The sequence below is a fragment of the Sus scrofa genome, chromosome 1 (assembly GCF_054392235.1).
Source record: "Sus scrofa isolate SSC_HxYL_T2T_F1_AM1 chromosome 1, Sscrofa_HxYL_maternal_Yorkshire_Landrace_v2.0, whole genome shotgun sequence".
NCBI lineage: Eukaryota > Metazoa > Chordata > Mammalia > Artiodactyla > Suidae > Sus > Sus scrofa.
The window spans coordinates 36,490,001-36,516,771 of record NC_139383.1 but is presented as its reverse complement, the minus strand read 5'-3'; the positions used below and the strand labels follow the sequence as shown (position 1 = coordinate 36,516,771).

The 26,771-nt window shown below is 35.2% G+C and overlaps 1 protein-coding gene across 13 annotated transcripts in view; it reads left to right on the top strand.

Moving 5' to 3' along the window:
* CENPW (centromere protein W) overlaps window positions 1-26,771 on the top strand; it is a 447,800-nt gene that overhangs the window by 202,779 nt on the left and 218,250 nt on the right. For 11 of the 13 annotated variants that reach the window (XR_014804105.1, XR_014804050.1, XR_014804090.1 and 8 more), the window contains exon 3: window positions 2,381-2,477. Coding sequence is in view for 4 of the 13 variants with exons in the window: in XM_084957253.1 (XP_084813379.1) it covers window positions 2,381-2,470 (90 nt within the window). In the remaining 9 variants the exon portion in view is untranslated. Of the gene's footprint in view, window positions 1-2,380; window positions 5,362-9,920; window positions 11,966-26,771 lie in introns of those variants that run through there. The other 2 variants (XM_084957261.1, XM_084957241.1) reach the window with 2 other exon arrangements.

The following is a 26,771-nucleotide window of genomic DNA, read 5'->3' as shown; positions in this document are numbered from 1 at the left end:
AAGTCCATGATTTTCTTTTCTGTGGAAAGGTTCATTTGTGCCTTATATTAGGTTCCAGATATAAGTGATGTCATATGGTATTATTTGTCTTTCTCTTTCTGACTTACTTCACTCAGTATGAGAGTCTCATACTGAGTATGTTGATGCAAATGGCATTATTTCATTCTTTTTTATGGCTGAGTAGTATTCCATTGTGTACACATACCACTTCTTCCTAATCCAATCGTCTGTCGATGGACATTTGGGTTGTTTCTATGTCTTGGCTATTGTGAATAGGGCTGCAATGAACATGTGGGTGCATGTGTCTTTTTTAAGGAAAGTTTTGTCTGCATATATGCCCAAGAGTGGGATTGCTGGGTCATATGGTAATTCTATGTATAGTTTTCTAAGGTACCTCCATACTGATCTCCATAGTGGTTATACCAGCTTATATTCCCACCAGTAGTGCAAGAGGGTTCCCTTTTCTCCACACCCCCTCCAGAATTTGTTATTTGTGGACTTATTAATGATGACCATTCTAACTGGTGTGAGGTGGTATCTTGTGGTAGTTTCGATTTGCATTTCTTTAATAATCAGTGATGTTGAGCATTTTTTCATGTGCTTGTTGGCCATCTAGATGCATGCATTTTCTCTTGCACACTGCTTTAGTTACACTTAAAATATTCTAAATCTGAGCATTTCATTAAAATGTTGCATGGGGACAAATGGGCGAAGTGAATGGCAGTTATTATCTAAATGTGCTCTTTTCCTGAGCCATCTAAAGGACCAATAGTCATAACAGCCAAAAAAAGGTTAAAGTTAATTGGTTATTTTATTTGTTCATCTACAACAACTATGAAAGAGATCAGCAATATATTGTCAGCAGTAGCAATGACCACGTCAAAAGGAAACTATCATATTAAATCTAAAGAACTTGCTGAGGATTTCTCTTTCTCTCTCTCCCATTCCCTCCATCCCTTTGCTCTAAGATGTTAAAAATTATCTTGTTCATAAATTCAGGCACTAATATTGTAGCTCCTTAGATTCTTCACAGATTTAGGATATAGTTTCTTAAGGATGTTAGATAAAGCTTTCTTTATCTAGTTTGGTGGCATAAGACAATTCTGGAAGAATTGAAATGTTTCTCTTCTTTTATACTCATGTAATCTTCTTTCAGTATTCTAGTATCTATAATTTGTCCCAGAATTAGCTTCAGGGTACTTTGGGAAGCAGATCTTCTATGAAGTATGATGCTTTGTTTGATGTTCTTACTTTATCTATTTCATCACCACTATTCAGAAAGTGACAGGGAATTCTAGAGACACAGTAGCTCTTCATGCTAAGTTTCTGAGCTCTCATCTCCAGAGTGATGAGAGGTTGACAACTATTGGTAATTATTGTTCTCTGCTCCTAAGCAACTCCAGGCTAATATATGAGAGTTGGGGAGGGAGGACTATTTATGTATTTATTTTATTAAAGTATAGTTAATTTACAATGCTGTGCTAATTTCTGCTGTACAGCAAAGTGACTCAATTATACACATATTACATTCTTTTTAATATTCTTTCCCATTATGGTTTATCCTAGGAGATTGGATATCGTTCTCTGTGCTGTACAACAGGACCTCATTGTTTATTCATTCTAAATGTAATTGTCTGCATCTACTAAACTTAAATTTCCAGTCCATCCCTCTCCCCTTTTGCCCTGCCTTGGCAACTATAGGTCTGTTCTCTATGTCTGTGAGTCTGTTTCTGTTTTGTAGATAGGTTCCTTGTGCCTTATTTTAGATTCTACGTATAAGTGCTATCATACGGTATTTGTTTTTATCTTTTTTTTGTGTGTGTGTGTGTCTTTTTGTCTTTTTGCTATTTCTTGGGCGGCTCCCAGGGCAGATGGAGGTTCCCAGGCTAGGGTTCGAATCGGAGCTATAGCCACCAACCTACGCCAGAGCCACAGAAACGCGGGATCCAAGCCGCGTCTGCAACCTACACCACAGCTCACGGCAACGCCGGATCGTTAACCCACTGAGCAAGGGCAGGGACCGAACCCTCAACCTCATGGTTCCTAGTCGGATTTGTTAACCACTGCACCACGACAGGAACTCTGGTATTTGTCTTTTTCTGACTTCACTTAGTATGATAATCTCTAGTTGCAGCCATGTTGCTGCAAATGGCATTATTTTGTTCTTTTTATGGCCAAGTGGTATTCAGTACAATGTAAGATATGAGATTCTGTTATTAGTACCTATCATCTTGTTCTGTTATTAGTACCTATCTCCAAAAAGCAAAGTCTCAACATTTACAGAATTTGTTGAGCTTAGATTAATATTACAAAATGCTTTCAGAGGCAATTCTTGGTGCTTCATTTACAACTTTTTCCTCTTTATCTTCTGCCATTACAGACTTATCTTCTGCTCTTTGTGGGAGCTACACCTACTCTGTATCCTGGGGAGCAAAAAGGGGTGATTATTTCAAGAGCACACTCCATCTGATGTTCTGGTAAGTAGCTCAAGCTAAGTTTACTGTAATTCGCTGCATGGTCTACTGACAGTGATTGTAACATTCATCTGGGAAAGCGTGGCCCATCTGAAGTCCTGTGGCATTGTTTTCTAATGGACAATTAAAATTACCTCTGGGCAGCAGGGCCTCTGCAATCACTGGTGGAGCTCATTCTCTGCCCAAGGGCACTGAGCTGAGAATGACAATGGGGGCTGAATACAGTCTGTCCTCCTTTAGCCAGGGCTCTGAGGAGGGTCTGCATCTGCCTGGAGGTAGGCCCTCTGTGAGTCAGTGGGTGGTCTTGCTGGCCAGAAGGTATCTTGGCCATCTCCCAGCTTGTTGGCAGAGGTCCTCAATTAGGGATCTCAAATGAAGATTGATGAAGATCCTGAGCAGTTGGTACAGCTGCCTTGCTGGAGACTACTTCAGTGTAGGTATCCCAGGAGAACAATGCTGAGCTTTAATGAAGTGGAGAGGAAAGAGCTGAGACATCTTGCAGAGCCTGCTGCAGCATGGGCTTTAACTGGAAACATGGTGAAGCCTTCATGGCTTAGACAAGGGTTCTGGAGGCTTATGTTGTTCCACAGAGGGCCCATTTGGAGGGTCCCTATTGTCTTTAATTATTCCTCTACATTAGTCTCAAAAATTCTGTACATTGAGCCAGAAAGGTGGTAGAAGTGAGAACCCTTGGCTGCGTCAGCTACTGCTGATTCAGTGACATGACTTTTTTCCTTCTTTAGTTTCACATCCTTTGACTAAGTATAGAGAGTATGTCTCTGAGTCTGACAAAAGGAGATGAATGGCACTTCCCACTGCTTTTTAATAATGTTCTAAATGCCAACATGAATCCTGGTTAAAATAGCAAATCTATAAAATTGTCCAGACTTGAGTTTGATGGGGACCTTGATTGATTAACTCAAATGAAAAAGAAGACAATGATACTGCTTATTCACAATATTATTTTTATCTGGATCAGATGCTTAGTTATTATCCTCATCAAAGTATTGAGAGAGACTTTTTGTTGTAGAGTGGCACATTTGAGAAAATTCAGATAAATTTTTATTTAATAACTTTAATTCCTGTACTATATCAATTACATCTTTCTTTTTCTCAACTCTTCCCTTAAACCATAATGGCAACAGAATATAGAATTCACATAAAATGCTGTAGATGAAATGAGAAAATCATAAGAAGATCCAAAATCAGAGCATTCTGAGATACTAACTAGACTGGAATTGGAAACAGGCCTTGGTTTTATCCTTCATTTTGTGCCAAACTTAAATAGGGTAAACTATGTTATAAACATAAATCATATATGAATGATTAGTACTCAGATGGTTAAAACCAGAGTTTGTATGATTCCAAACTATACTATAAATAAAAGGAATCTTCATATTATATGCAAGAACATTGCGATTACTGGACCCTCATTGGTAGAGGCTATAAGGTCAAAAGATATATATCTTACCTCTAGTTTTGGAGTTGCCATATGATATGTTTGTGTGTTGGGGGTATGGGAGAGTTTTTAAAATAAGGCATGAAAAGTTCAATGTAAGTAGTTTTAACTTGAGCTTCCTGGAAGTTGCTGAAAAAATTCAACTTGAATAAAAAATGTAAACCTCTGAAATTTAAGTTTGTTCATTGTTTTTGCTTAAGGCTGTCCTTATTATGTCTGGCTAAGCTTAAAATAACTATGAGAGGAAAGGAAGTAGGAGTGTACTTTTGATCTCAATATAAGAAGGAAAAAAGAAGAAAAAAAAAATCTATGTTCCTAAACTGCCCATAATAGGCGAAATATCATTAGTGTTTTCTGGGAGATAATCTTACTAAGCTTATTTGTCTGATTTTTTCTGATTTATTTTAAGCTGCTATTTCTTGTTTTAAATTTCATACGATACCTCTGTTTTGACAATAAGTTACCCTGGAGCAGATTCCTCAAACCATGCAGATATGAATGTGGCCACTATTAGTATGGTTGTTATGTAAGAACAGTTGATATAATCATGTTGTGATGTAGCATTTACCATCTGATCTTTTATTTAAGGTATGTCCTTGCGGGCATCCATGACATATGATAATCACTATTAAATATAACATAACAATTTATATTTTGACAAGTGTGGATTCTTAAAGGAACTTGTAAGTTCTATAGCATGGAAATTTCTCAAGCCATATGTTGGGGATGAGATTTAATGTTGAAGGACATCTTCATCTAGCAGAGCAACACAAGCAATTTATTATCCAAGGCTTGATTAAATAATGCTTTCATCCATTAAACGTGTTATGAGAGATGTAAAAATAAGTAAGATACTTTATCTACAGTCAAGGAATTCACAATATCGTGGAGTGATGAGTGATATGGTGAAAATTGATGATGGGTGATGATGATGAAAAGAAGGAGGAGAAGGGGAAAGAGAAGGAGAAGATGTTGCAGGCATTGACTATATATCGATCACTGAACTAAATACTTCATATGTATTATTTCATTTTTCCTTCTAATTCTCAGATGAAAATTCTCATTTTCTTTTTTTGTAAAGAAACAGATTCCAAAGATTAAATACATTGCTTAGGGTTATATTGGCAGATTGATTCCATCACTTAGATTTAGATTCATGCTATATAACGCCTTTATCTTTCTCCTTATGATTTAATGATGAAGAGAACAGAGGCCAAAAGTTACCCCTCACCTCAGCAATTATGCCTAATTGCCAGCAGATTTGGGTGGTCCATTTTCTCATTGTAAGTTCTATCACTGTCTTAATATGTACTTGTTGGTTCATTACAAGACTTTTCCATATCCTTTAAATAATAATGATTTTTTCTATTTCATTCAGCATACAGAGAGCTTTGGAGAAAATGGAGTTAAAATAAGAAAAGAAAAAAATTGATGCATATTTTTGGCAGTTGTCCTATTTTTGCTTCAGTTTAATAAGGTGGAAGTTGTTACTCGTGCATTGGCCTTTCACTGGAAGCCTTTATTCAGTCACTGTGCTCTCTAAATTTTCACAAGGGCTGTAGTTTTGGACCCACCATGTGCTAAAATTTATTAAGCAAAAAACATGACTCTTGGTGTTGAAAGCTATATTGGGACAGCCAAGCAGGTCCTTGTATGTCCTAGTCATGCCAATAAATCCAGCCAGAAAATTCTTTTTAATAGTTGCATGAGTAACTGGTATTTTAAGAAGACACCCACACTGAGGGGAGAGGTGCAGGGAAAAATCAGATTTTCAAGGACTCAATAGGGGAGTTTGCTTTTTCTGTTAAACTCCACCTGCAGTCTAAGCAAGAGAGCTGGTGGCGAGTCTGCAATAGCACTGCGTGTTTCCTTTATGTATTGTGTGGGATCTGATAAATTTTTCAGGATCCAGTCCAGCTGTGCTCTCATCACATTGATTTAATGGCCCTTAAGAGAAACCATAAAAGTGCTTTCTGGTTAGTGGGGCCCAGCTGTTTCTCATAGTATTGCATAAGACAGCAAGCTGAGTTAGCTATAGATTAATGATATTAAAAATTCAACTTTTTCCGTATCATTTTCTTTTCATTAAAGAAAGGACTTAAGCAAATATGTGATTTGTTAAGTTAGGTTATTGAGCCCAAAGGGGAAGGACCCAAAGAGATGCCCTGTTTGGGTCCAAATAAGCTAATCGAAGTCCCCAAATAAGCACTGAGTCATATTAACATATCTAGTATGTGTATGAATGTGTGTGTGTATGAGTGTTTCCAAAGGGTGATGTGAAGGCTGATGGCTGGAAGAAGGGCTCTGTTTTCATTACCAGGCAACAGTGCAAAAAGGCAACAAATGATTTGAGGATTATCAGGCTCTCTGATGAGGTTAAGAGCACTGAAATGAATAGCTGTGTAGATTCATTCATGTTGTTGAAGCCCTTTGGTTTTTTGCAAGCAGAAGGGTGATTGCACTACTAGGCAATCTGTTAAGTATTAAGCCTGGGTAAGAAACAGACTGTATTAAAAATGTTTCTGCTCAGAAGCAGACATGAGGCACTTAAAGCTTTTGCACTTCGGGTACTTTCAGGCAATAGAGTACTCAGAAGTGGAGTAAAATGTTTTCTCACCCCAGTTTAAACAATGAGACATATGGGGTTGGGGAGAGCTAGAAAAGTATAAATCTAAAACCATGAGTTTTAGCATTTTACCAGATTATAGTTCCTCAATTCAGAGAGTACAGCATGAATTCAGTGAAATTAAAAGTCAGCATAGAAACAAATGACTGGGTTATTACAATTATTATTTGACAGATTTTTGGTGATCATTAGTGATTGCAGTAACCTCTTTTTAAATAAGGCTACATAGAAGTGAGTCATTGCTTACATATATAGGATCACAGAACATGGGTGATCCCGCTTAGAAAACTGCTGCACATTTGAAATACCTGTAGTTTTGATAGGAAAAAACGATGTTTGCATTATCAGTTAAAAAAAGACTTTGTTAAGCAAAAGATAATATTTTCAGAAAGAGCTCATTCAAACAATTTAGAGGCATCCATTTAAATATAGATCTTGATATATATTCTTATCAACTCATGAATATGGTTCCCTGTAATAACACTTTGATAGTTTATCTCAAACTTCAAATAATTTTAAAGCATCTAAAAGTTGTATATTTCAAATTTAGGGATTCTTTGCTACACAAGTGTAAACACTAAAGATAGTTTTGTGCTTTTTAAAGGTTGCTCAGGGATTAAGTTAGTTGTTTTGAAAAAATACCTACTGGATATCAATGGAATATCCAATTATAAGGAAATCTATGGAACTGTTTTCCAGATGGAGAAAAAGTGGCGTATTTGTATAAAACGAGGTAATGATTCAAGGTCATCTATATCCATCGATATTTTTCCTCTGGGACAATCGAACAAAAACTTTAGAGTTCTTAACAAACACCTATAGTCAGAACTAGAGCAAGAGAGGCGCTGTTACTAGGGGTGTTTTAAGGTCAGTCTTTCAGTAGCTGCTGTTTTTGATTAAGTATCATGTAGACCAGTTCCTCTCTACTGAATAACATTAGCTTGAAAAATCAAAGGTTTGGTGGCCTAAATAGACAACAATAACCAATATCTTAACTCTGCCAGACACTTTTGTGGGAAATGCTAAGCCATGTCAATATTTGCCATTGTTACAATTCTAGCCAATACTCTAAAGGCAGTCACATTGCTTGGTCATGATGTGGGATTGGTGAGAATGTGACATCCCTCTGTTCTGTTGACGGCCAACTGAGTCAAGTTTTTCTTTTGCTACCAAGAGCAGTGCAACTTGGGGTCTCTGTAATTCTTTTGTGGTTTGCATTTGATTCTGAATTCAGAGCCCAGGATAAGAAAGTTTTTGGCAACCACCAGAATGCAAGTCAGAAAATTGCCGGCTGTTGTAATGCAGACTTCTATTTTACTTCAGAGTGAAAATGTAATGTTCCTTGAGAGTCTGTTACAGAGGAATTCATTATAGTTATCTTATGAATGATGGGTTTTGAAAAATAATGTTTGTATTACATATTTTTGTGGTTATTTCAGAAAATTCAGTACAAGAGGCAAACAGCCAGCAGCGCAGATCATGGTTAAAACTAAGAAGCAAAACTGGTTCAGCACAAGCTGAGGTTTTTTCATTTCTTTAGGTCAAAGGTAAAAAGCTGTCTAGTGTAGAGCATTCACTTTGGGGATGCTCATTTTGGGAATGAGTGGTGTCTAGGCAGGCAGCATTCTGTAAGGGTTTTCTTCTCCCTCTTTTGCCCACTGTGGGCAATGGGATCATTCTGAAATTTTTCTAATGAGTATTGCTTTATGTGCTCATTTTAAAAACCTGGAAAAATAAAGAAAATCACAAGAGATTTTGGTTCTGACCACACACATGCAACCATTGTTATCATGTTGATGTGTCTCCTTCCAGGAAAGTCATTTTGTATATAGGCTTTAAAAACATAATATGAGGAGTTTCTGCTGGCCTAGCAGTTAAGGACTTGGTGTTGTCACTGCTTTGGCTTGGTCGTTGCTGTAGCTGGAGTTCTGTCCTTAGCTTGAGACCTTCCACATGTCCTGAACATGGCCAAAACAAACAAACAAACATACAAACAAAATTATATGATCATGACGATATCAGTTCAATACAAAAACATATATGACCATTATTAATATCAGATTAAATCTTCATTTAGCACTGTTACAAGAATTTTTTCATATGTAAAGGAGATCTTTCCAGATTCTAACATTAACACCCAGATATTAATATTAGTAATATTAATATTATTATCTCACATTTTTCAATCAGCGGGAAGTCTTTGAGCAGGCTCCATTCCCAGGTAGTTCTGGGGTCCTAGAGGAATGCTCATGTATTCTCACACGCATCCTGGCTGTTGATTGTCACCTTAATGCTTTATCCATTCTAAGCTGCTACCCAGTTGTTGCTTTCTCTCATCACTTTATACACAGTGTTTCCAGATTGCATCAATTCTGTCCTGACTACCACACCTCAAGAATGAACACATATTAAATTTCTCAAATAAGACCTAATGCCAGGAAATTAACATGTAATATAACTTTGTTAGAATTCGAGAGTTATCAGAAAATGCAATATAAGAAGAAAAATTTGAAATGATCAAAAGACTACTTAATATTTTATTGAGGAAAACAATCCAGAATTTCTTAATATATGACTACTATTGAACATTTTTGTTGTTTTCAGTTTTTTCTTTTAAAAATAATTCTCATATTTGTATGGTGCAAAATTTTATAGTTCTATTTTACACACCACCTCTGTGCAGAAAATATTCTTAGCTCTCAAAATAATCAGAATATTTTGTGGGAATGAAGTCCTAGAGGAAGAATTTCCAGTTTCACTTACTTTAATGGTTAGCAATACTGTATGTTTATTTATGATACTTCATTTGTTATGTTAAATTAAAAAAATTTGTTTAACTATAGGTTAAAATATTTCTACTTTTCTATGGAAATTTAGGATGCTTTAGTCTCAGTTATCCTCATATTCTTTCCCATCTCCCAAATACATGATCTTACGTTTTAGTTTCACCTTATTTTTAACCCATTTATAGTGATTTTTATTCTTGCATTTATTGGTTAAATCATGGTTAATTTCGCCAATATATTATAAATGTCTTTTGGTATTCTTTCTTCTTCTTTTACATTCTTCTTAGTAGAATTCATCCTAAAGTACCATGGGGTCTGCAAAATGTAACCTATTTTAGTCTTTATTTTCCTGATGATAATATTTACTTAGGCTTCACATTTGAATGAGTTTAGTTTTATGTCTAATTCTAAGGTAACATTTATATTTCCTCAGTACTATAAATATGTTATTGCATCGTCTCTGGCTTCTGCTACAGTTCTCATCAATCTAATCTCATCAATGTGTTCCTTTGTATATCCTTTCTCTCCTTGTCTTTGATTTTTTGTTCTTCTATTTCTGTTCCTGGTGGTGGCAGTAACAGCACTCCAACGACCTCGGTACCTCTGGCTTCCGGTTCCAACAATGGAAGCTTCTGCTGTCTGGTAGCCTCAGGAGCCAATCTCTAGCGGAAAGAGTAGCGGGAACAATTGTAGCATGCATACGGCAGCAACAACAGTAAGAATGTAGGCTCCCGGATATTTAAGTGTCCATAGGAGTATGAGCTGTTGGATTCCTGCAATATGGTTGTGTTAGTGGATGAAATAGAAAGAGAAACAGCAACACCTAGATAATACTACTCTCTTTTGCATCTCTGACTTTCATCAAACACATTGTAAATAATTCTCTACATTACATGTTTTTGTTTGAAATACTGAGAGTTGTTCCTGTTTTCCAAAATAGAAACTAGTTAATATACCCTAGATGAAAATACAGTAGATTATATTAATGTGGGAAGAATATACAACCCTGTCCCATTGAAATCAATATTATCTATATGATTTGTTTCAACCAGTGAAATGGAAGCAAAAGTGACATGGGCAATAGCTTAGTGGAAACTTTAAGAGTCATTGCAAGGTTTTACAGTACTTTATTTTCCCTTTGTGACAAGACCAACAATGCCTCAGAGAAGAAATGCCCATGGATTTAAATTTTGGAGTGCACACATGAACCTGCGGTACAGTAAACCTATACTGAACATGTAACATGAGCAAGAAATAAACCTTTGTTGTTGTAAGATATTAAGATTTTTCAGTAATTTGTTGCTGAAGTATAATTTAGCTTAAGATGACGGATACAATTTGAGTTTATTTTTATTTATTATGCTTGAGAATTTAATGTTATTCAGTTTTGAAAAATTATGTCACTGACTCTTTGAATATTGTTTTCCTCTACTCTCAAGCCTCTCTAGAACTGAAATTTACTATTTTTAGACTTTTCAGTAATGTACTAATTTCCACATATTTGTGAATTTTCTAATTTTTCTGCTATTGTTGATTTCTAGTTTTTCTTCTGTTTTGCTTAGAAAAGGTACTTGCTATGATTGTCATCTTCTAAAATGTCTTAAGACTTCTTTTGTGACTAATATGTTATCTATCCTGGAAAATGCTCCATGTGTGCTTGAAAAGAATGTTTATTCTGTTGGTGGAATGTTCTATATATATCTATTAGATACATTTGCTATATGGTGTTGTTGAAGTCCTCTGTTTCTTTACTGATGTTCTGTCTGTATGTTCTATCCATTACTGAAAGTGGAGTATTAAAAAATCTCCTGTTCTTATTTTCTTGCTGTTTATTTCTATTTCTCCCTTTAGTCCTGTGTTTGCTTTATATTTTAAGTGTTCTAATGTTGGGTGCATGTATGTATTTATAGTTGTTATTTCTTCCCGATGAATTGATCATTTTATCATTACATAATGTCCTTCTGTGTTTCTAGTCACAGTTTTTGACTTAAAGCTTCTTTATTTTTTGATGTAAGTATAGCCAGCCCTGCTCTCTTTTGGTTACCATTTGCATGGAATATCCTTTTCTATCCCTTCACTTTCACCCTATTTGTATCCTTAAATCTAAAGTGAGTCTCTTGTAGACAGCATATGTTGACACTTGTTCCTTTGTCCATCCAGCCACTCTATTTTTTTTTTTATTTTGAGGGAAATTTAATCTATTTGTTTTTAAAGTAATTGTTGCCATGTTGCTAAATTTTTTTTTGTCTATTTTGTAGTTCTTTCATTACCCTTTTCATTTCTTACTTTTTTCCCATTGTTTCATTGATTTTTTTTTTTTTTTGGTAGTATACTTTGATTCCTTTTTCTTTTGTGTTTCTCCTATAGATATTTTTCTTCTGGTTATCATGGAACTTACATAAAACATGTTATAGTTATAACAGCCCATTTTAAGCAGATACCTACTTAAATTGCATACAAAAACTCTTTGCTTTTATATCCCCTCACACTTTTTATGCTATTAATATCACAATTGACATCTTTTATATAGTGTATTCATTAACAAATATTTGTTGTTATAGTTACATTAATTTTTTGGTTTTAATTTTATACTAAAATTAAATTGATTTACATACCATCATTACAGGATTACAGATTCTTTGTCTATATATTTACTTTTATATTGAGTTTTATACTTTCATTGTTTTTCATATTACTCATTAGTGTCCTTTAATTTCAATATGGAGAACTACCTTTAGCATTTCTTGTAAGGAAGGTCCAGTGGTGATAAACTCCCTCAGATTTGTTTGTCTGGAAAAATCTTTTTCTCTCCATTTTTGAAGAACAGTTTTGTTGGATTTGGTATTCTTGGTTGGCAGGTTTTTGTCTCTCAGCCTTTTGAATATACCATCCCATTTTCTTCTGTAAAGTTTCTTCTTTAAAAATCCACTGAAGTTCTCATGGGGGTTCCCATGTATATGAAGAATCACTTTTACTGTTTTCACAATTCTCTTTGCCTTTGACTTTTGACAATTTGATTATGTGTCCTAATGTTGATTTCTTTGAGTTCATCCTGTTTGGATTCTTCTGAGATTTATGAATTTAGATGTCCATTTCTAACTCCTATATTTGAGGAGATTTCAGTCATTATTTATTTAAATAACCTTTCTGCCCCCTTTCTCTCTCTCTTCTCCTTCTGGGACTCTTGTAATGAGTGCATTACTTCACTTGATAGCTTCATATAAATTCCATAGGCTTTCTCCACTCTTTTTAATTCTCTTTTCTTTTTGTTCTCTGTCTGGATAGTTGCAAATGAACTATCTTTGAGGTAGCTATTTTTTTCTTCTGCTTAATTAGCCTTCTGTTGAAGCTATTGAATTTTTCAGTTCATTTATTGTATTCTTTACCTCCAAAATGTCTGTTTGGTTCTTTTTTATATTTCCTATCTCTTTTTTGATATTCTCATTTATTTATATTTTCATTTCCTGATTTCATTTAATTGTGTATCTGTGTTTTCCTCTATTTCACTGAGCTACTTTAAGACAATTATTTTGAATTCTCTGTCAGGTTATGTATAGATTTCCATTGCTTTAGAATCAATATCTGGAGATTTATATTGTTTTTTTGGTTGTATCATATTTCCCAGATTCTTCATATTCCTTGTAGATTTGTGATAGAGACTGCACATATATAGAAACAACCGCCTCTCCTTCATCTTCAAGGGCTAGCTTCAATAGAGAAAGAGGAAAACCTTCACCACTCAGACTACCAAGAGATTATGAGAGCCTCTCAAACCTTTTCTATGCATGCTTACACTTCATTCCTTTCCCTCACTCATGGGGGAAATATTTAGAGTTGTGCATCTTCTTGCAATCTCATAGAGCCCTGCTGGTGTAAGTAAGCTGTCTTACCCTTTTCTTTTTTCTTAGCTCCTCCAGATGTCTGGACCTTGCCAGTTCTGTCAGTGCTCTGTGTGAAGTAAGACAGGAACTGGTCCTTAGCCAATTGACTGAAAGGCCTAGGATATTGGATGCACACTCCACTCTCTCTTTCCCCCCAGGGTAAAATTATGGACCAAGTTGATCTTTCTTGCTACTGACTGTGCTAGCTTGTGGAGGGGCTAATACAGGTAAAGTGATATTGCTCTTCTTACCCATTTCAATCTAGCTATTCTTGGTTTTGTACTCAGCCGAGGAACTGAAACTTCTTAACTGGAATCTGTTTCTCTCATAAAGTTATCTTGGTCCATATGTTATTAAATCTGTGTTTCTGTGAGGCATGTAGACTGGCACAATCCTATTCTGCCATCTTGATGGTGTCACCTCTCACATATTCTTGATGAAAGACTTTCTACCCCTGTGAATTTATTCTTTATCCAGGCAGTCTTACTGGGAATCAGTTTTTTAAGATAAAGATTGGTTCAGTTACCTAATTCTACTTAATTGCTCTACCTTGGTAGAAATAGCTCACATGTTAAAGGCACGCTTTAAGCAGTCCCTCAAAATGCCAAATGTACAGTTTTATCGTTTAAATTACTAGCATTTAAATACAGGTTAAGCATGTTGTTGGTATCATTATAGAAGATTAAATATGAATTATTCTTAAAATAATGCAATTTTGCAAATATCAAAACTGTTCATTAATTTAAATTAGTTCTCAAATTCGAGAACTCATGAGTGCTAAGAATATAATTGCATTTTCCTGAAGAATCCACAGACCCCCATTTGAGAAACACTGGGCTTAAATGTTGATTTCCATTAAGAATTGTTCATTAAAATATTTCATAAAATGTTATGCAGTTGGTCTTGGCTGAATTTTCTTATTTTAGCACTTTGAGATCACTATTGTTAGGGATGACTATGTTTTTGTTCAACTCAATGGTAATTGTATACAAATTTTAGAATTTGCCACAGACTTACTATTTGTGGTAAACTTGTGGGAATAGTTATTTTTCCTTTTATTTTTGTGGAAAACTGTCAGTATCAGGAATCACTGTCTGCCTCAAAATTGCAGCTGTGGTTGTCTTCTCAGATTACTAGGAAATTAAAGCAGAGTTTGCAGCAAACTTGAAAAATTATTTCACAGCAAAGATTTGTTAGTAAGAAACACAGCTAATGAATAAAGACAGAGGAAAAGGAGTAAAAAGGAAAAAAAAGAAAGATCAGGAAATTGTTTAATTAATTAATTAGTCTTATCCTTTAAAAAAAAAGAAGAAAAAATGCTATCTTTGAAGTCTCTCTTAAAGGATTGAATTTTGCCACTCTCTTCTTTTTAAAAATTTAATCTCTTTGTAGATGATTTTTATTTCTATATATGGATAAAGTCTGAAGATAAATTTTAAGCCAAATACAAGTGGATACATAGTACTCTCTAATTAATCTTATAGTGAACAGAAATTAATAACTCATAAAATTGAAATACAGTCAAAGGTACTATTCTAAAATAATGTAATAGAAGCCATCACTCTACTTTAATTAAATGAGATGATACATAGGAAAATAAGTCAATATTGTATTTTAGGGTTTTTTTTTGTTTGTTTGTTTTTTTTTTTTTTTTGCTTTTTAAGGCCACACCCGTGGCATATGAAGGTTCCCAGGCTAGGGGTCTGATTAGAGCTACAACTGCTGGCCTATACCACAGCCATAGCAACGCGGGATCTGAGCCGTGTCTGCCACCTATACCACAGCTCACGACAACACTGGATCCCTAACCCACTGAGCAAGGCCAGGGATCAAACCTGCAACCTCATGGTTCCTAGTCGGATTTGTTTCTGCTGTGTCACGGCAGGAACTCCAATATTGATTAATAATAGCAAATTTTTATGATATTGCTTCTCATAACCTTCTCAGGTATGAATGTGTATGTGTTCTTATCAAGAGCTGGATTTCATTTTGTGAAAACTATTAAAAGTTTGAATATCTAGTGTCTTTCTTTGCATTTTCTTTTATATTTGGACAGTAACTACTCTAGAAAACATTTCAATTCTTATAAAGATTATAAATGAAGCATGAAGAGTCTATGACTTATGCTACAAATCTCTCAAAAATGTAAAACAAAATAAAGACATGTTTAGTATTCTGAGACTATTCATCATGAAATTAAAATAGTTTTCATTTTATGTTCAATCTTAAAGAAGTTCGAAGTACCTATTTTAGCTATTAATTATCAAGAAATAAGCATTTCTCTTTAGTATTGCATGCTGAGTCTTCTCAATCTTCATATCCCAACCATGCTGTCTTAGAATCTGGCTTGGTTAAATTTTAATCAATCTCCTTTCCACTGTCAACATTTCCAACACAAAAGTTTTCCTCATTGTGTCAAACTTACTTACTTTTTCACAAACCAAATTTTTCTAGATCTGTTGGTTAGTGAAACTCATGGTGGGTTTTTGGAAAAATAAGTGGAAATCTATTTTCTTTCTGGTCAATTGTCAGTTATGGTTGGCCTTCATATTTTCTTAATATAAAGTAGAAAATTTGTTTTAGATGTAGTCAATTCTTAAAAGACCAGAAGTTTGGGTTAGTTATGCATAAAAAATAGTTAAGTTTCCAAATGTATAAAAAGCAGACAGTTTCTAAAACTTAGCAAATGATTTTCTAGAAAGTCATGCAAAAATGGCTTTTCTTATAAATCCTGTATATGATAAATGCTCAAAAGCATATTAATTTTGCTAACATCAGACTATTACCAGAGTGCCAAAATAAATTTAAGAAAAAAACTTCCCTGGGCAAATTTTGACACTCAAAATTTGGTGGTATACTGCTTCTTTAAATAATACTTATATAAATTAGTTTATCATATATGTCCTTTGATATAAATAATAATAATTGATACTTACATAGTATAAAATGTACAAAATAATCTAGCTTTCTTCCTTATCTAAATATATTAGTATACCATAGAATAAATTAAAAAAAGGATGTGAGACACCTCTGACTCAAATCCAAACATCCTGCATTTATTCCCTGATTGCTTTAAGGTTAATTTTTTTTTTATATTTTATTTTATTTTCCCACTGTACAGCAAGGGGATCAAGTTATCCCTTTAAGGTTAATTTTAAGGTCATGATTCATTTTGCTAAATTTATGAATTAAAAACTTAATAACAACTTGCATGATGGGAAATTTTAATTTATGAGAATCTTAATAAATCTATAGTTACTTTGATAAAAAAATTTAAGATAATGGTAAAATCATGATTTGGCATGCCATGATGTTATTTAATTTAAAATTTGTGAGGGTTGCATTGTGAAAGAAATATAGACCTTATCTGAGAGAGACTTTCTCAAATGTGCTGTAAATGCTGAAAAAACACTATAGAAAAATATTTCACTTGGACTTGAAAGTTTAACTGCTTTGCAAAAATGCCTGTCAGCAAATTTAAGCTATTTTTTTCATGGTTGGTGGAATGGACTGAGAGGATATTTTCTATTTTAATATTAAATATGTGGGAAAGTAGTCTAACAACTTATGATAAATAAATTCATAATGAGTGACAACATGATTTCTTCCCTTGCCTCAATATGTGAATCGTATTAATGAACAATTGCTTGGTATTAATTGTATAAGAAGGATTATATCTGTGGTATTATCCTAGAGGACTGGATATCAAAGTTTGATTTGGTTCAGAAAACAACTGTGGTGCAGTTGAAGCTAAGCTAAGGCTTAGCTGAAGTGTTGAGTAAACAGATGTCAGATATTTGAGTTTCATTGTTGGAGATTGCATATTTGAATGGAAAGTGAAACCCCACAATTAATGCTGCCCTGATGGTAGATTGATGAAACTGGAAAAATTTAAATGCTGAAATAAAGGAATAGAGGAGAGAAAGAAAAGAAAGAACAAGTTAAAGAAATTGAGAGTGTGTGGGAGAGTTTCATAGGCTTGACACAACTAATTTTCTTCTATTAAAATTTCTGCCACACTTCAGACATTAGGAAAAGAGAAAGAAAGACATAAGTTGAACTATGTAATTTGTCTGCTGATAATTTGCCATTTTTGACCTACAAATCTAACATTTTCACAAGTTTCAAAATAATGTAATGCACCTAACTTGGTTTGACTTTTAATGAGAGTTCGACAGTAGACACTTGCTTACTTTTTCTCATATAACACAATACACAGATTTTGCCCCTCTTATATTAGCATTCTACAATTCTGCAAAGATTCTAGGGTTTCAAAGTCCTATTGAAAAAGAAATGGAAAAAGAACTTTCTATGTACAGGAACAGGAGAGTAAAAGAATCCCAGCATTCGACAACTCTTTATTGAACCTTTACAAATGGCAGAGGGAAGCAGAATAGACATCCTCAGGGAAAATGGCCAGAAGTGGCCTTTAAGGAGAATGAAATATCTTTAAAACCTCAGGCTTGTCTTTAAATATCATGTGATAGTTGCAGTCTAACAATATGTCCAATAGTTTTTGCATTATTTTTATGCCCTCAGAGTCTTAGAGAAAAAAATTATTTCAATGTATATAACTATATTCTCTGGTTTCTAAAATCGCTAGATTACTAGTTAGGCATCTACATTGTCAAGTTTGAAAGGCATGGAATAACTCCAGAAAATATGAGTGGAAAAAGAGCTTCTGAGAAGCATATACATTATGAGTTAGAGAAATTGGATGGTCTATGGAAGAAATAAAACCTAATGTGTACTTTTAAGGATGGGTAGAATTTAGCAACAGAAGGTACCACAGGAAGTCCAGATAAGAATAAGAAATAGCTGGAATCTATGTAGAATGTAGGGCAAAGTCAGCTGAAGAGGAAAGAATGCACACAAATAAATGGAGAGACATCCAATGGTCCTGGATTGGAGGAAATAATATTGTGAAAATACCCAGATTATTTAAAGCTATTTATATAGATTCAATGCAATTTCTATTCAATGACATTTTCACAGATATAGAAAAAGCTATCATAATTTTTATGGAACTACAAAAGGTTCTGAATAGCCAAAGCAATCTTTAGAAATAAGAACAAAATTGGAGCCACCACATTCTTGATTTCGAACTATATTACAAAGATGTAATAATCAGAAGAGTATGGCACTGGCATAAAAACAGCATATAGGCCAGTGGAGCAGAATAGAGAACCCAGAAATAAACCAACACAGATATAGTTAACAATGTTTTAAAAATTCATTTTTATTGGTGTATAGTTGATTTACAATGTTGTATTAAGTTCAGGTGTATAGCAAAGCGAATAAGTCATGCATATAAATAGATCCATTCTCTTTTCCAATATACATTATTACAAACTATTGAGTAGATTTTCCTGTGGTATACAGGAGGTTTTCCTTACTCATCTATTATATACAGTAGTGTGTATATGTTATTCCCATTTCCCAATTCTTCCCTTCCCTCAGTGGTTTCACCTCTGGTAACCATAAGATTTTTTTGAAATCTGTGAGTTTTATTCCATTTTTTAAATAAGTTCTTTTGTATCATTTTTAATTAGATTCCACATATAAGCAATATCATATGATAGTTGTATTTCTCTGTCCGATTTACTTTACTCAGTGTGGTAATCTCTATGTCCATCCATGTTGCTGCAAATGGCATTATTTCATTCTTTTTATGGCCATATTATAATAACAACATTGCATATATCTTCTTTCTCCATTCCTCTGACAGTGGACATTCAGGTTGCTTCCATGTTTTGACCATTGTAAATAGTGCTGCGGTGAACATTGGAGTGCATGTATCTTTTCAAATTAGAGTTTTATCTGGATATACTCCCAGGAATGGAATTGCTGGATCATATGGTAGTTCTATATTTAGATTTTTAAGGAACCTCCATACACCCCTCCACAGTGGTTGCACCAATTTCCATTCCCACCCAACAGTGTAAAAGGGTTCCTTTTTCTCAATACCCTAATAACTAATTTTTGACAAGAAACCAAGAACACATTTTGGGGTAATCTCTTCAATAAATTATGCTAGAAAAACTGAATATTCACATGCATAAGAATCAAATTGGACCCCTATCTTTCTCCACTCATAAAAATTAACTCAAAATGGATTAAAGACTTAAATGGAGGACCTGAACTTGTTCAATTCCTAAAAGGAAACATGAGGGTAAACTCCTTGACAGTGGTCTTCTCAGTGATTTTTTTGAATTTGACACCAAAAGCACAGGAAACAAAGGTAAAAATGGACAAATGGGACTACATCAAATTAAAACACTTCTGCACAGCAGTGGAAATAATCAATAGAGTAAAAAGCTAACCTATAGAATGAGAGAAAACAGTTGAAAACTATATATCTGAAAATGGATTGATATCCAAAATATACAAAGAGCCAATCCAACTCAATAGCAAAAAAAAGCAAACAATCTAATTAAAATGGGGAAATGGCCTGAATAGACATTTTTCCAAAGGAGATATACGAATGGCTAGTAGGTATGTGAAAATGTGTTCTGCATCAGTAATCATCAGAGTAATGCAAATCAAAACCACAGGAAGATATCATCCCACACCTGTTTGGGTGGCTATTATCAAAAAGACAATAGATAACAAATGTTAGTGAGAATTTGGAGAAAAGAGAATCTTTATATTCTATTGGTGGGAATATAAATTGGTATAGCCATTATGGAAACAATATGGTGGTTCCTCAAAAAAATTAAAAATAGAACTGCTGTGTGATCCGGCAATCTGAATCCTGGGCATATATCAGAAAGAAATGAAATCAGTGTCTCAATGAGGTATGTGGGAAGTCTTGTCCTTTCTGACAACGTGGATGAAACTGGAGGGCATTATAGTAACTGAAATAAGCCAGACAGAGAAAGACAAGTGGTATCTAGTATCATTTATAAGTGGACTCAAAAGAAAAATAGCTGATTGCATAGAAACAGAATAGAATGGTGGTTTTTGAGGCTGAAGGGAGGGAGAAAGGGGAAATGTAGGTCGAAAAGTACAAATGTTCAGCTTTAAGAAGAACAAGTTAAGGGAGTTCCCATCCTGGTGCAATGGAAACGAATCTGACTGGGAACCATGAGGTTTCAGGTTCGATCCCTGGCCTCGCTCAGTGGGTTAAGGATCCGGTGTTGTTGCCGTGAGCTGTGGTGTAAGTCGCAAACAGGGCTCAGATCTGGTGTTGCTATAGCTGTGGCTGTGGCTGGCAGCTATAGCTCTGATTAGACCCCTAGCCTGGGAACCTCCATATGCCACAGGAGTGGCCCTAGAAAAGGCAAAAAGACAAAAAAAAAAAAAAAAAAAAGAAGAAGTTAATATGTGAGATATGAAGTGACGGGTTTATGGTGTTCATTATTTTCACCTTGGTAATCATTCCACAATTTATACATATGTCAAGTGATCATATTGTACACTTTAAATATATACAATTCTATTCAATTACTTAGTAAAAGTGGGGATAAAAAGAAGAGAACAATGTACATTATGAGTTTCCCCCAAGAATATCTGGTCTACCGTCATTTAAGGGATTCTGGGTTTACAAACTGGATCAAATCTTGAAACAGGGAGGATGTAGAACTCCATTTTGATGACTGAAGATAGGGTTTACATTTATTTCTAGAGTCCCAGTGATCAGTTCACTGCTTCAAAAGATCCCTGTAGTTAAAACCTTTCTGAGAGTTCCCAGGTGGTCTAGTGGCTAAGGATTTGGTGTTATTACTGCTTTAGCTCAGTTCAGTCTCTGCCCCAGGAATTTCTACATGCCATGGGCACAGCCAGAAATACCCGCACTTTCTTTTTTTTTTTTTTTTTTGTCTTTTTGCTATTTCTTGGGCCGCTCCCGCGGCATATGGAGGTTCCCAGGCTAGGGGTCCAATCGGAGCTGTAGTCTCCCGCCTGCGCCGGAGCACCAGCAATGCGGGATCCGTGCTGCGTCTGCGACCTACACCACAGCTCACGGCAACGCCGGATCATTAACCCACTGAGCAAGCGCAGGGACCGAACCCACAACCTCATGGTTCCTAGTCGGATTCGTTAACCACTGCGCCACGACGGGAACTCCCAGAAATACCCCAACTTTCTGATTACTGCACTAGTAATGAAAATTAGTATGAAACACATTTAACCTTATCTTTGATGCTTAAAAGCTGCTTCTAAGTCTTTGCCACTCTTGGATCCCATTACCTCTATTAAAACCTGTTTAAATTTCGCTTGTAACAGTTCATTCTCTGCCTTTATCCACAGAGAGGAGCAAATCAAATGATTTTAGTAATGGCTATGCTTCCCTCACTATGCATTTTGCAATACTTTGATAATGACACAATCCCCTGGGGGTAGGGGTAAAATTTTAAAATGCCTTAAAGAGGTATAGGGATAAAATACTAGTTAAGACATAAACCTATATAACAATCTTCGTGTGTGTGTGTGTTGTGTGTGTGTGTGTGTGTGTGTGTGTGTGTCTTTTCTAGGGCCGCACCCTCAGCACATGGTGGTTCCCAGGCTAGGGGTCCAATTGGAGCAGCAGCCACTGGCCTATGCCAGAGCCACAGCAACGCGGGATCCAAGCTGCGTCTGCGACCTACACCACAGCTCACAGCAACGCTGGACCCTCAACCCACTGAGCGAGGCCAGGGATCAAGCCCAAAACCTCATGGTTCCCAGTCAGATCCGTTAACCACTGAGCCACTACGGGAACTCCCCACAGTCTTCTTTATAATTATCCAGGATTTGCCTTTATGCCAAAATTGTATTCTCATGAGCATACATATGTAAACTTCTGCTAAAAAGGGTTTTGAAAAGAGGTGCTTATTTTTACACAGATTGTACAGTGTTTGAGAGTAGGTGTCATCTTTTCTCCTTTTGATGGTCATATTCCAGATTTGAATACTACTAAAATGGAAATTATACAAATAGGTGAAATTTGAAATATAGCATCATGCTCAAAAGTATGTCTTTCATCAAATATATTTTTGTTTATTTGGAAATCTTTGTCTGATCCGTAGCCTATTATTAAATAATGCTATTCTGATTATCAGTCCTTTTGGATTCATTTGAGTAGCCTGAAATCATCAATAACTCTGCAATACCTTTATCATCCCTGTATTTTTTTTCTCATGGAGTCTGCAGTATGGAATACAGGGAACAAAAATTAGAGTCAAAAGGAATTTGGAATATTATACTAAAACCTATGCACTAATCATGGCAATAAATAATAGGCATGGAAGCTTTTGTCAGACCTAGGAGATAGGAAAACAAAGAAAAAAAAATGAGAGAAAAACTGCATCAAGAAAGCAGAATTAAAAGGGATAGTAGGATAAAAAAAAAAAAAAAAGAGGAGAAGAATAGAGACTTAGTAATGATGGAAGACAGGGCACTGAGCTTCTGAATCAATTGTTCATTCCTTGCTCAGGTCACTGGGTTCTTCCGAGGAAGGGCTAGGCTGGAACTTAAGTATCAAAATATATGCCCGACAATAATTTCCTAATTGTCTTTGCATCTCCTCAATCCCTGTGTGCATTTAGCTCCCTCTGTTGGATTGGTATTGTTTACACACAAGTAATACTCATTTTTTGAAGACTCAGCCAAACAAAATTTCCTTCCAATATTTTACATTCAAAGAGATGAGGAAAATGATCTCTTCTTAGTGTTTCTACATTTATATAAAGCTTCTAAGCACGGACCAAGACGAATTGTTTGCACAACTCAAGACTTTTCCTCCAGGTCTTTAGTCTAGTAGAGAAATCTAAGTATTTTGTATCTTTACCACACTAACTCTCTCACACCAAGTATTCAAAATTGCAACCACATTAAGGGAGAAGTTTGGAAATTTTCCTATTACAAGGCAATCACAATAATTTTTGGTAACCACTAGATCTCTTGTGATTCTATGATTTTAACAGAATAACAAAGCCCTCACTCCCAAATGGGTGAAAGTACACATTTTCCTAATAGCTTAAGCCATGTTTGGAGATAAACTATGAGGACTAGGAACCCCAGAGTTTTAGAAGATTTTGGAACAGCCATAATAAAGGATATAAAATATGTTCATCTATGAATACTTCATAATCTACAATATATGATATTGGAGTTGTATGCCTTATTTATTATTTTGTGAAGTCTCTCTCAGTCTTTTTTTTTTAAACTAGTTTTAGAACAAATTCCTGGAAAAAAGTGAACTTGTAATTTCCTTTTCATAAGATTTACAAATTTTACTCACTTTTGTTTCTCCCACACAACACAGTTGATTTCTTAGACTGGAATGTGGGTTAGAGAGAACCCAGAGATCTGAACTGACTCAGTCAAAATATTTCTGGGATGTCCCAAAATTTGAATGCATGTTGGACTCTCTTGTGTAGGCTCCCATGGAAAAAAAATGATGGATGAACCCTTCTGTTCCTCCCAAGGCCCCAGCATTTATCTTATTGGGAATGACAATGGCCTACCTTACATTGACTTTCCCGTGACTCATGACAGGACCACCTAGTTTCTACTTCCTTGAATTGCATAGACTCTAGGTATGTATGTTTATATGGTCTTTGTGTAAGAGGCAGGGGGCTGGTGAGGGGATGAGGCAGAGAAGGAGAATTGACGAAAGGCAATGCTTAGAACTTTATGTACAATTTTGACTTTTATGTTAATGATAAAATTTTTCTTTATGTAACATTATTTTGCACCATACTTTAGCATATTAAAAATGAAAGATCTGTGAGGCATCCATTGTCTTTATGTTACTCAGGTATGCTATGATTACGAGAAAATAAAATCTCTCAAGCTACACTTAGTAAATGAGACATAATGTGGAAAACCAAGAGAACATCATGAACTCCAAATGGAAGGAGGCTGCATTGAACCAAAACTGATTCTGTAATGAGGGGCTGTTGTGTTGTTCAAGACCAAGGATGCTAATCTCCTGATTTCTTTCCTTCTGGGACCACATGACTCTTTAACCATGTGAACATCTATTTCATGCCTCTGTTTAAAAGCTGGTTTTACTGCATTCATATGGTCCTTTATAGCTGCCCAGAAATATGCCCCAAGCGTCCATAATCCATGACTGGCACCTACTACTAACTTAATGTGGTTTCTAGGTACTGCTTTTACATTCTCAAGAAAATGAATATGGTTATCTCAGATTATGTCATGTCCACACTTCAGGTTTTGCAGTTTAGTCAAGGAACTGAGATTTCAGCTTATAACAGGAATGTTTCAATATCCACTTAGTGAAAGGTTGGTATCAGACTCTCCAAGAAGAGGTGTAGAAGAGAAATCAATGGCAAATTGAACATTTCTACTTTAATGTGCAAATAATTCTTTTAAAACAAAAGGCAGATTAGCCTAATTCTACCACTAAAAGTTAAATTGAAATATTTAATATTTCTTTCAATAATCTTCAAAATAAATTCACTTGAGTAGATACCATAGAATGTATAAATTTAGTAAAATTAATCTATGTTTATTTTTTCCCCGTATTACTGTGAGATTTCTAAAATATGGGAGTTGTTGATAACAGCTTTGTTACATATAATATAGATAACCCAGACAATTTCCTATTAAATCTGATATTATTTCCACTCTTAGTTACATAAAAGTATAGCAATAGAAAATTATGCTTTAACAAAGACAATGTAAAAGTTTTGAAATATATTTTGAATTCTCTTGACACCATTTGTATGGACAAAGAAGTTGCTATAGGATTTGGACCATTTTATAATCCATATGAGGTTTCAGAACTTGCATATATACAAATATTCATCAGTTGCATAGAGATCATTTAGAGCCAACAATAACTTTGTTATTTATTAAAAGCAAGTCACCCTGTTAATGGTGAAATGTTTTGTGCTAAAAGCAGGAATAGTTATTTTTACTAGATTTGTTAAGGCTTAAAGAATACAGGAATGGTTCTTGGCAAGGAAAATTTATAGCACTCAAAATATTCCTAAAACCAAACATTGTTATCATGCTTTCTAAAAGGACAAGGATACTGATCAGACAGCACCATACATGTAAATGAACTATCTGTTAAGTAAAGTGAACAGGAACTATTTTGTGTTGTTACAATCAGGTTCTGTCTTAGAAATGATAAATTATTAATAATGCCCATTAACCAACAGGCACATTAAAGTACTGAAATTTCTATACTATTATCTACTGATTACTTCTACTAAATTCAATCTCTAACATTCTTCATTAACTAAATAGTTGTCCTAATAGTCTACTTTCTAAAACACTCCGTTGCAGGAAAGAGGAAAGGAAAAATGAACTAACCATCACTGTGCACCTATTGAAATAAAGCAAAAACATTGCATAAATAAGTACATTTAATCCTTACAACAACACACTGTAGATCACAGTGGGCCCTTGAACAACACAGGTTTGAACTGGCCAGGCCTACTTATATGGGGTTTTATTTTCACTAAATACATACTGCAGTACTCCACGAGCCATGACAGGTTGAATCTGCAAATTCAGAACTTCGGATACAGAGGGCCAGCTCTAGTTATCCTGGGATTTTTCCACTTCTTGGAGGGTCAGTGCGCCAATGTCTGGAATTGTTTTAATGGTCAACTATATTATGTTACTTACAGAATAAAAAAAATGACCAACAGCAAAAGCAAATAGGTAAGGTCTGCATATCTACAAAGTCCTTTTTTTTTTTTTTTTTTTTGGTCTTTTTGCTATTTCATGGGCCACTTTCGCGGCATATGGAGGTTCCCAGGCTAGGGGTCGAATCGGAGCTATAGCTGCCAGCCTACGCCAGAGCCACAGCAACATAGGATCCAAGCCGCGTCTGCAACCTACACCACAGCTCATGGCACTGCCGGATCATTAACCCGATGAGCAAGGGCAGGGATCGAACCCGCAACCTCATGGTTCCTAGTCGGATTTGTTAACCACTGCGCCACGACGGGAACTCCTACAAAGTCATTTTTTTAAACTCCCTATATGCTATGTCAATGATTTCTCATTTCTTATTATATCAAGTTGAATCTGCTCAGCCTGGCTTTCACAATCACCCATTATCTGGTGTCTTCTTGGTTAATTACCCTTTCTCATTGCTCTTCAATATGAAGCTTCTTTTTCTCTCATCAATCTGCTTCTGCCTCCAGGTTTTATTTTATCCATTCTGGAGCTAGAAGGCTCAATCCCACTTATATATCAATCCAAATCCTAAATACTCCATGACAATCCCTACCTTTATTATAAGTAACATTTCCTGCTTCTTTCTGTTTTGCCCTTATTGTCTGCTTTCCCATATCTCTCTTCTTTCACTGTGGTCCAGCAAATACCTCTCCAGCTTATCAGCCTGTCTTCTTCTCTAGCATCTTCTGTAGCATATACATGTTACTCTATCTCCCACTACCTGGTTTGAAAGTAGGCAGATTTTCTACCAGATCCTTTATATACTACATAATTAGTAACCATAAGACCATACTGTATATTTCGTGACCATATAGTGTACAAGGACGGATATAGACATGTATACAATCCAATAGGACTGATGTAATAAATATTTTAATTCTCTGGAGAAACAAAATATTT